Source organism: Sinocyclocheilus anshuiensis, unplaced genomic scaffold (assembly GCF_001515605.1).
Source record: "Sinocyclocheilus anshuiensis isolate Anshui unplaced genomic scaffold, SAMN03320099.WGS_v1.1 scaffold387, whole genome shotgun sequence".
NCBI classification, from domain to species: Eukaryota; Metazoa; Chordata; class Actinopteri; order Cypriniformes; family Cyprinidae; genus Sinocyclocheilus; species Sinocyclocheilus anshuiensis.
The window spans coordinates 617,276-625,510 of NW_015549624.1; the positions used below are offsets into that span (position 1 = coordinate 617,276).

The 8,235-nt window shown below is 34.3% G+C and overlaps 2 protein-coding genes across 2 annotated transcripts; both read left to right on the top strand.

Annotated features, from left to right (window-relative positions):
• The first annotated feature begins 367 nt into the window (after positions 1-367).
• Positions 368-3,796, top strand: LOC107659492 (COMM domain-containing protein 4). Its single transcript, XM_016448450.1, has 8 exons — positions 368-422; positions 638-709; positions 794-859; positions 937-976; positions 2,288-2,407; positions 2,486-2,566; positions 2,646-2,822; positions 3,367-3,796. Exons 1-8 carry the CDS (start codon positions 420-422, stop codon positions 3,405-3,407), a joined length of 600 nt encoding a protein of 199 aa, XP_016303936.1. The 5' UTR covers positions 368-419; the 3' UTR covers positions 3,408-3,796.
• A 70-nt stretch (positions 3,797-3,866) lies between these two features.
• Positions 3,867-8,229, top strand: neil1 (nei-like DNA glycosylase 1). The gene is made up of 11 exons (XM_016448449.1): positions 3,867-3,938; positions 4,821-5,310; positions 5,848-5,967; positions 6,621-6,723; positions 6,812-6,905; positions 7,091-7,212; positions 7,320-7,347; positions 7,430-7,494; positions 7,578-7,776; positions 7,869-7,970; positions 8,062-8,229. The coding sequence occupies exons 2-11, from the start codon at positions 4,853-4,855 to the stop codon at positions 8,109-8,111; spliced, it is 1,341 nt and encodes a 446-aa protein (XP_016303935.1). The 5' UTR covers positions 3,867-3,938; positions 4,821-4,852; the 3' UTR covers positions 8,112-8,229.
• Positions 8,230-8,235: the final 6 nt, after the last annotated feature.

Genomic DNA, 8,235 nt, shown 5'->3' on the forward strand with positions numbered 1-8,235 from the left:
GTGCGTTTACGTGTAGTTTAAACTTTCGATTTACAGTAATTTGTCTTTTCAAAAGGTGACTTTAGAGCGACTTAAAATCGTACGATTTTAGTGCGATTTTTGTGAAGACCTAATAATATAAATGTAGCGCATCTTTGGCATCTGCGTCGCGCGCATATGCTCTGAAGACATTTATTTTCTTTACAAAAATGTTGTAAATATATATATATATATATATATATATATATGCAATATATGAGTTACTGTTTATCTTTTTAAAAAGGAACAACGTATATAGATAAATTCAGTCTATATAGATCCAGTATAGTCCAGTAGATGGCGAAAATGAACGGTAAAGCTGGCTTGCCGCCGTTACTTCCCAGAAGAAGAAGAAGAAGAAGAAGAAGATCAGCTGACTGACTGACTGAATATATGTCAAAATGGTATTATTTATCTTATTTCTTATTGAACGATAGCTCGGTTTATTCTAGTTTCATATTTGAAACCATTAGAGTTATATATATTATATATATATATTTTATTTTTTATGTATAGCGAACGCTAACTTTAATCGTTTAGAGTAGGCTACGCCTTAAAGGCTAAGCAATAGACGTAAACATTCTTAATAAACTCATTTTGCTGCATTCTTTTATTTCAGAGGTTCCGATTTTGTGGAGATCTGGACTGTCCAGACTGGGTCCTTGCAGAAATGAGCACCTTAGCTAGAATAGTAAGTCTAACGTTAATAGGTGTTATGTTTTCCGTCTGCACAAAACTAACTGTAAGTGATTCTCTTCATTGCTGTCCTTCACAGTCGAGCGTCAAGATGAAGCTTCTGTGTGTGCAAGTCATTAAAGATCTGCTTGATGAAGGCATCGATGTAAGACAGCAGTCATGTTAGAATGTCTACTAAATAGATATTCCTCTAACTACTACTCTATAATTATATGTTTTCAGTATGACAAAGTTTCGAAACTAACCTCAGATGCAAAGTTTGGTGAGTAAAAACCGGTTTTTGTGTCATGTGATCTCAGTAATAGTAAAGTGTGAAATGAAAATTATTATAAATCAAGTTAGGTGTTCTTAATATAATTCTGGCCAGTACTGATTGCTTTTAATTTTTTCCCCACGTTATGGCAGATATTAAAATTTTATAATGTATATTAAATATTAAATAATGTAATATTAAATATAAGGCCAAATATAAAAACTAAAATGAGTAGTTTTAAATGCTTAAACGTTTTAGCAGAGTGTCCTGCTTTAAATGATTCTAGGAAACATTTATAATCCGAAAGTATATTAATAGACATTTTTAAAATAAATTATCCTAGGGAAATATTAGTATTTTTATCAAATATAATTTTGAAAGATTGTATATGATTATTATTTTTATTTAAATATTTATTATTATTTTGTTTGTAAAAATAATATTCAGTTTATTTTATAAAATTCTTTTAAGTATTGTTATTAAGACCATTTTAAATCTTATTATTCTTGAGTTTGCCACAAATTATTTGATGCTGATATGACAAATAAATAAATAAATACATAAATAAATAAATGATAGTTTTAAACTATAGCCTACAAGCGAATTTAGGCTTCACAACATTATAACGTATTATAATCCGAAAGTATATTAATAGACATTTTTAAAATAAATGTTATCCTAGGGAAATATTAGTATTTTTATCAAATATAATTTTGAAAGATTGTATATGATTGTTATTTTTATTTAAATATTTATTATTATTTTGTTTGTAAAAATAATATTCAGTTTATTTTATAAAATTCTTTTAAGTATTGTTATTAAGACCATTTTAAATCTTATTATTCTTGAGTTTGCCACAAATTATTTGATGCTGATATGACAAATAAATAAATAAATACATAAATAAATAAATGATAGTTTTAAACTATAGCCTACAAGCGAATTTAGGCTTCACAACATTATAACGTATAATCTATGGAAAATTAATATTTGAGATTTGCTAAAGATACATTTAACAATGTAAATTATTAGTGTTTTTAAAAATTAATTGTAAGTGGACTTTAGATAACGTCAAAGGTAATCTAAAAATGTAAAAACTGAAGAAATGAGCAGCACAATGAAATATCAATTATATGCCTTTTTTTTTTTAAATGTATGAATTAATATTTATTGATAATTATTGTAACTTATTTAATATTGGCTGATAAATGACAATGGTGCTGATATTTTATGCAACCTACATAAATGCCTTGTCTGTTTGTATTTAATGCCATAGCTCTTGCTAATTTGTCTGTCTATTTTTATAAAAATTTTTCCCAGAAAGTGGAGACACTAAAGCCAGTATAGCAGTGCTGAGTTTCATTCTGTCCAGTGCTGCTAAGCATGACGTGGACAGTGAATCTCTTTCCAGTGAACTACAGCAGCTTGGCCTGCCTAAAGGTAAGGATAGGATATCTGCTTTATCAACTTTTTCAAAGTTATACGTAAAACTCAACACATTTACATGTCCACTTATAGAGCACACCACCGGCTTGTGTAAATCATATGAGGATAAACACATCGCTCTACAGGAAAAGCTGAGGGAGAGCAGCCTGCGCTGTGAGTATTTCCAAAAAACAGAAGAAAAAATAGAAATACAGTCCAGATCATTTATATCCTGATGCATGTCATGTGTCAGTGGGTGGTCTGGAAGCAGTGAACTGGCGGGTCGATTACACCCTGAGCTCCAGTGAACTGAAGCAAGTGAATGAACCCACAGTCCAGCTCAGACTTCAGGCTCAGGATCCCGAGACAGACTCCACACAGACCACCACTGTCTCAATCACTGCGGACAAGTTCAGAGTACTGCTAACAGGTGACTGATCAGTACGGTTTAATGCATTTGAATTGCATATAACATTTCCATCCTTTCGCTTTAAAGTAATAAATGCAATGTGATGCATATTTATCAGTCATACACACATGAAACTGGTAATAGTTCTGTAATAGTACTAATAAACTGAATGTGTTGTAAAGCAATAGTTGACAAAAAAATGAAAGTGAGCAGAAAATATACTCGCTCTCAGGCCGTCCAAGATGTAGATGAGTTTGTTTGATTATCGGATCAGATTTGGAGAAATTTAGAATTGCATCACTCGTTTACCAATGGATCCTCTGCAGTGAATGGGTGCCGTCAGAATGAGTCCAAACAGCTGATTAAAAAAAAATAAATCACGGTAATCCATAATTAATCAACACGACTCCAGTCCATCAGTTAACATCTTGTGACCTGAAAGCTGCTTGTTTGGATGGAAATGTTATGCAATTCAAATGCATAAATCTTTAATTTAGACTGAAATATTTGTAAGTGTATATTATATTATGCAGTTATTGTAAAAGTCCTTGTTTTTCTTTTCCAGAACTCAAACAAGCACAGACTATGATGAATGCACTACTGTGAAGCAGTCAGCATTTGTTGAATAATATTGCTGAAATGTGCACAGAATCTGTCTGTGTATTTAAACTGTGCTTCTGAGAAAGAAAAGAACATTGTTTTTCTAACGTAATGTATTTTGTATAGCTTTTCATGTCCTGATTAGTCAAATGTTGCTCAAATTGAGCACCAACTTTAAAGAGCGTCTCAATCAGATTTATCATTTTTATTAATTGTTTTTGGACCAAATGTCACTAGGAAACTTAATTTGTCACTTGGTTCTCTGGATAACACTGATCAACAACAGCCCTTAGTGATTTATCTCACCTCATGTATTTTGTTATGTATTTGTCTATGTTAATGTCATGTGTATTTTTATTGTTTAATATTTTTTAAGGAGAGAATAAATAATTTTTTAGTCTATGTTCCAGAGTAAGAAAAAAAGTTATAGAAATAAACTACAACTCCCATGATCCTCCCGTGTCCGTTTCATAAACAGTAACGTTAGCATATACCGCGCGAGTTTCCCTGATTATATAACAAGCTTGAGGAGCAAAGGTAGGTTGATACACGATTCGCTTCAATTAATTTAATCATCGATTTGCTGAACATGATCCGACTTTCTGTTTTTGAGCACAGCTATGCGACAATTCATCAACTTTGCATGTAGCAGCATATGCATGTACAAGTTGCTTAGCACTAACAGCACACTTTCATAACGAGCATCGTTCAGCGTGAGGGAAAGATTTCCTGAAAACTAGTAGAGAACGCTGTTTTTTTTCCATTAGTGTATACAAATTCATATAGGAGTATGAATGCTATTATTGTCCACTGATTTACTGTTTACTTTGGTGTGTCTTTATATTTTAAAGCATTAGAGGCACATTACGGTTCCTAAAGGATTTCCACCTATTAGGAAAATAATAAACACAATTGTGACAAATGGCGGAAAAACAAGTACAGAATAACATATTTCTAAATATTTACACAGGTTGTAGAGGTGACTGAATTTGGCGAGCAACTTTCAGTACTGTTACTCAAGTTACTCAAAATTAAAAAGTTAGTTAAGTTAAAGTTTAAAAGTTAGGTTAAATGTTCAACTCTGTTACCTATTTAGTCATAAAAGTATTCCTTTTTTGACTTTTTTATCATTTATGTCTGTTCATTTTGGGTGTTCATGTAAAGATTATTCCAAGAAAACTACAAAAAAATGAACTGTTTTAGAGAAACTAGTTACAGAGTTGCTAAATTCACAAGATATTTAGTTCAAACTTAGTTTGAAAACAATTTATTTTGACCTCCTGAGGTTTAAAATCTGAAGGTTATCACCTCTTATTTATCAATTGTCACAGTTTTTTTTTTTTTTTTTTGAGTCTTTAGGCCTTATTTTGTTCCTGATTCTCTGTAACAACACCTGAACCCTTGCTGTCTCACGTTTAGGTTTCTGATCTATCTTCATTTCCTGCTCAAGAATGCCAGAAGGCCCTGAGCTTCATTTGGCCAGCCTGTATGTCAACAAGATGTGTGAAGGGCTGGTGTTTAGTGGAGCTGTAGAGAAATCTGAAGTGAATAAAAATCCTGAGGTCCCATTCTGCTGCGATGCCTACTGCATCAAAGCCCACTCCAGAGGAAAAGAGGTCAGACTCTCCCTCACACCCATTAAAAATGATGACGACGGTAAACGCAAGGTCACCAAGCATCAGTCCCAGCAGCCGATGGATGTGGTTTTCCGATTTGGGATGTCAGGGTTTTTCCGCTTCACCTCAGTAGATGACCTTCCGAAACACGCCCATCTGCGGTTCTACACTAATGAAAACCCACGCAGGGTGTTGAGTTTTGAGGACACCCGCAGATTTGGCAGCTGGCATCCAAATGGGACCTGGCAAAAAGACAGAGGGCCTTGTGTCATGTTTGAATACGAGAGCTTTAGGTGAGAGAGAAAAATGAATTGTGACAGCGTTTCACAATGCATCAACTGTAAAGGTGCAGTCATATTTACCATTCTCAGCACAATTTCACTGGTAAAATTAAGTCATTCCAATAGAGATCGGGAGTTTCCTCTCTTTTAAGATCTCGCCCATTTTGACTTGAATTCACCACCCTGACCAACAGAAAGCTGCTTGGTTCAAAGTGAATTCTTCATGTGCTGTGCTTCATACATCACTGCACTACTGAGACAATGGACATTTTTTTGCATGCAAAAGATTGCTGATGCTTATGTGACCGCACTTAATAATCATATTGTACACATTAAATATTCAATAGAAACATTGTGCCGTACAATTTGATTAGTCTCCTGTTCTGGTTTGGCCATCACAGCTCATGTAATGTTACATCATGGAAATTGTTAATGCTGATATTGGGCACAATGCGACACTGTTCTCGGCAGTTGCAATTCATACGAAAAGGACAGTTTACATTGTCAGCTTATCTGTGATTACTAAAACTGCATATTTAAATATTTCAGGGAGAATGTTCTTTCAAATCTGTCTGACAAGACATTTGACAAACCCATCTGTGAGGCGCTCTTAAATCAGAAGTATTTCAATGGGATTGGGAACTATCTTCGAGCAGAGATTTTGTTCAGGTAACTCACTTTCTAATGTTTTCCAGATTTGAATTAATAGATGCTCTGGTCAGCTGGCCATCAGTTGGAACTTACCGTTTTTTTTGCTCCTAACATTGCATTCAGCAGCAATCTTTCTATGGTTTGTTTGTTTTATTTTGGCCGATCGATGTCATTTCCCAAAATTGCGAGCTGTCATGTCTGAAAAGTTTCATAATTTATTTTCAATTTCATAAGATATTTTAAAGGATTTTATATTATTTGATTTTATGTAATACTACAAAGCAAAAAGTCAAACCACTCTGTTTTTTGCTCAAATTTAAAACAACAAAAACAACTTCTGATGCTATATTGCATTTCTTGTTCATGTACGCTTTCATTCTTTCTTGTCTGTTGCTTGAAGAAAAAAAAATAGCAGTCTCTATCGCAATCAGCCCAGTTTGCTTGTAAAACGTGAATGGCAATCGAAATCTACCATGTAAAATTCATGAAAAGTGCATTTCTAAATCTCAACTTTAAGAATAAAACCACATTGTTTAGTTGAATAATCAGCCATTGTTTTACTTAATTGTACATGAAACCTTTGAACTTTTCCTCTCTTTGATGGCCTACTATGATGTCAATCTAAGTCTAATTATGAGGAAAAGTAACCGATTTTTCCCCATTCTTTTCAGATTACAAATCCCTCCGTTTGTGAAGGCAAGAACAGTTCTAGAGGGACTTGTACTGAAAGACGAGGATAAAAACAAGGTCAAAAAGGAGATTACAGTTGTAGAGGTGAAGGAATCTGACCTTCTTGTCTGTGTCAGTGTATTAATAGGCACTTTGTTTGGCATAAATCATCGCTTTGTACTGTTTCATTCAGTCAACAGATAAAACCGGGAAGAAAGTGGTGAAAGCCGAGACCCCAGATCTTCTTTCGCTGTGTCACACTGTTCCATTGGAGGTGGTGCAATTGGGTGGGCTTATACTGCAACCAATTGTGATTTATTAACTGATTTTGCACAGTTGTACATGCTATGATTTGTGCATGATGGTACTTGCATACCTTGTACAAAATCCCAGTGTCAGCGACATTTCATTTTTAGTTTTAGATCAGCATCCATGCATCTGCTTTTTTACTTCATTTTTTTTATACCTTAAGGTGAAAATGGTTATGCTCCAGCAAAGGGGAAGTATTCTGTGCTTCAAGCCTGGATGCGATGTTACTCTGTGGATGGAATGAACTCATTAGGTGACCACAATGGACGGACAATTTGGTTCAAAGTATGTGTTTGTAATTCTCTGCAAATCTTAATTGTAATCCTGGAGACCATTCTGAAACACATTTAGAGTTCAATCTGATTTTGATTCATTGCTTGCTTTGTTTTGAGGGGGATACTGGTCCTCTGGTGCCCAAAGGTAAAATCCCTCTACAATATAAACAGATGATTGATCCTAAGAATGTTAAAGTCACATGTAACTAAAAATATTCCTCCATTAGGTGCCAAATCTCGCAAAATTATGTGGAAAAGGCAGAAAGATGATCACGATTACACTGATTCAAAAGTGAGATGTCATTACTTTGCATTTCTGACACTTGAGTTCATGACCAGATGCAAGAACTTTAAACAACATCTGCTTCACTCTAGAAAGCCAAAAAGACACGCACCGACAGCATTGCAAAAGCAAAACCTGCTAAGAAAAAGGAAAACATAAAGGTAAAGAAAGAAAATGCAACCTCCAAAACACAAAATGCTTCAAAAAGACCGAAAAAAAACACAGAAAAGATCAATGCAGCACCTGCAGATGAGAACAAACCAAAAACAAGAGGAAAGAGAAGCTCAAAAGGTCAGAATCTCACCTTCACTATTTATTTGGCTACTTTCAGTATTATTAGTATTCAGATCCTGATTACACTGTAATTGTTGCCCTTTCTTAAGTTCCTCCAAAGACTGGAAAGAATACAATCAAAAGCCAACGTGTGGAGGAAGAGATTAAAACTAAAAGGAATTCTGTAGCCTGCAGGAAAAGCGCAACAAAAGGTATGCCTTCAGTCTTTTGATACAGAGGCCGACTGTGCTCTGTGAGTTGATGTATCTTGTGATGTTAATCATTCTCTGGATTTTATTTTAGCAAAGCCACAGCGGAAAATAAGTGGCACACGAGGAGGCCGTTCCAAATGATGTCACTCAGACTAAATCATCAGAAAGCTTTTGAGCAAGAGGTGAAGTCAGCAAGCTACTGTAATGGACCACCCAGACTTTTTATATTCAGTAATGATTTCATAATAAAAAGAAATATATGCAT

Bases quoted from the DNA above. Each gene is read 5' to 3' on its own strand.
- LOC107659492 (XM_016448450.1), top strand. The intron at 710-793 runs GTAAGTCTAACG...TGTCCTTCACAG, and splicing joins TGAGCACCTTAGCTAGAATA to TCGAGCGTCAAGATGAAGCT. The intron at 2,408-2,485 runs GTAAGGATAGGA...GTCCACTTATAG, and splicing joins GCAGCTTGGCCTGCCTAAAG to AGCACACCACCGGCTTGTGT.
- neil1 (XM_016448449.1), top strand. From the start codon at position 4,853: ATGCCAGAAGGCCCTGAGCTTCATTTGGCCAGCCTGTATGTCAACAAG. The intron at 7,495-7,577 runs GTGAGATGTCAT...GCTTCACTCTAG, and splicing joins ACGATTACACTGATTCAAAA to AAAGCCAAAAAGACACGCAC. The intron at 7,777-7,868 runs GTCAGAATCTCA...CCCTTTCTTAAG, and splicing joins AGGAAAGAGAAGCTCAAAAG to TTCCTCCAAAGACTGGAAAG.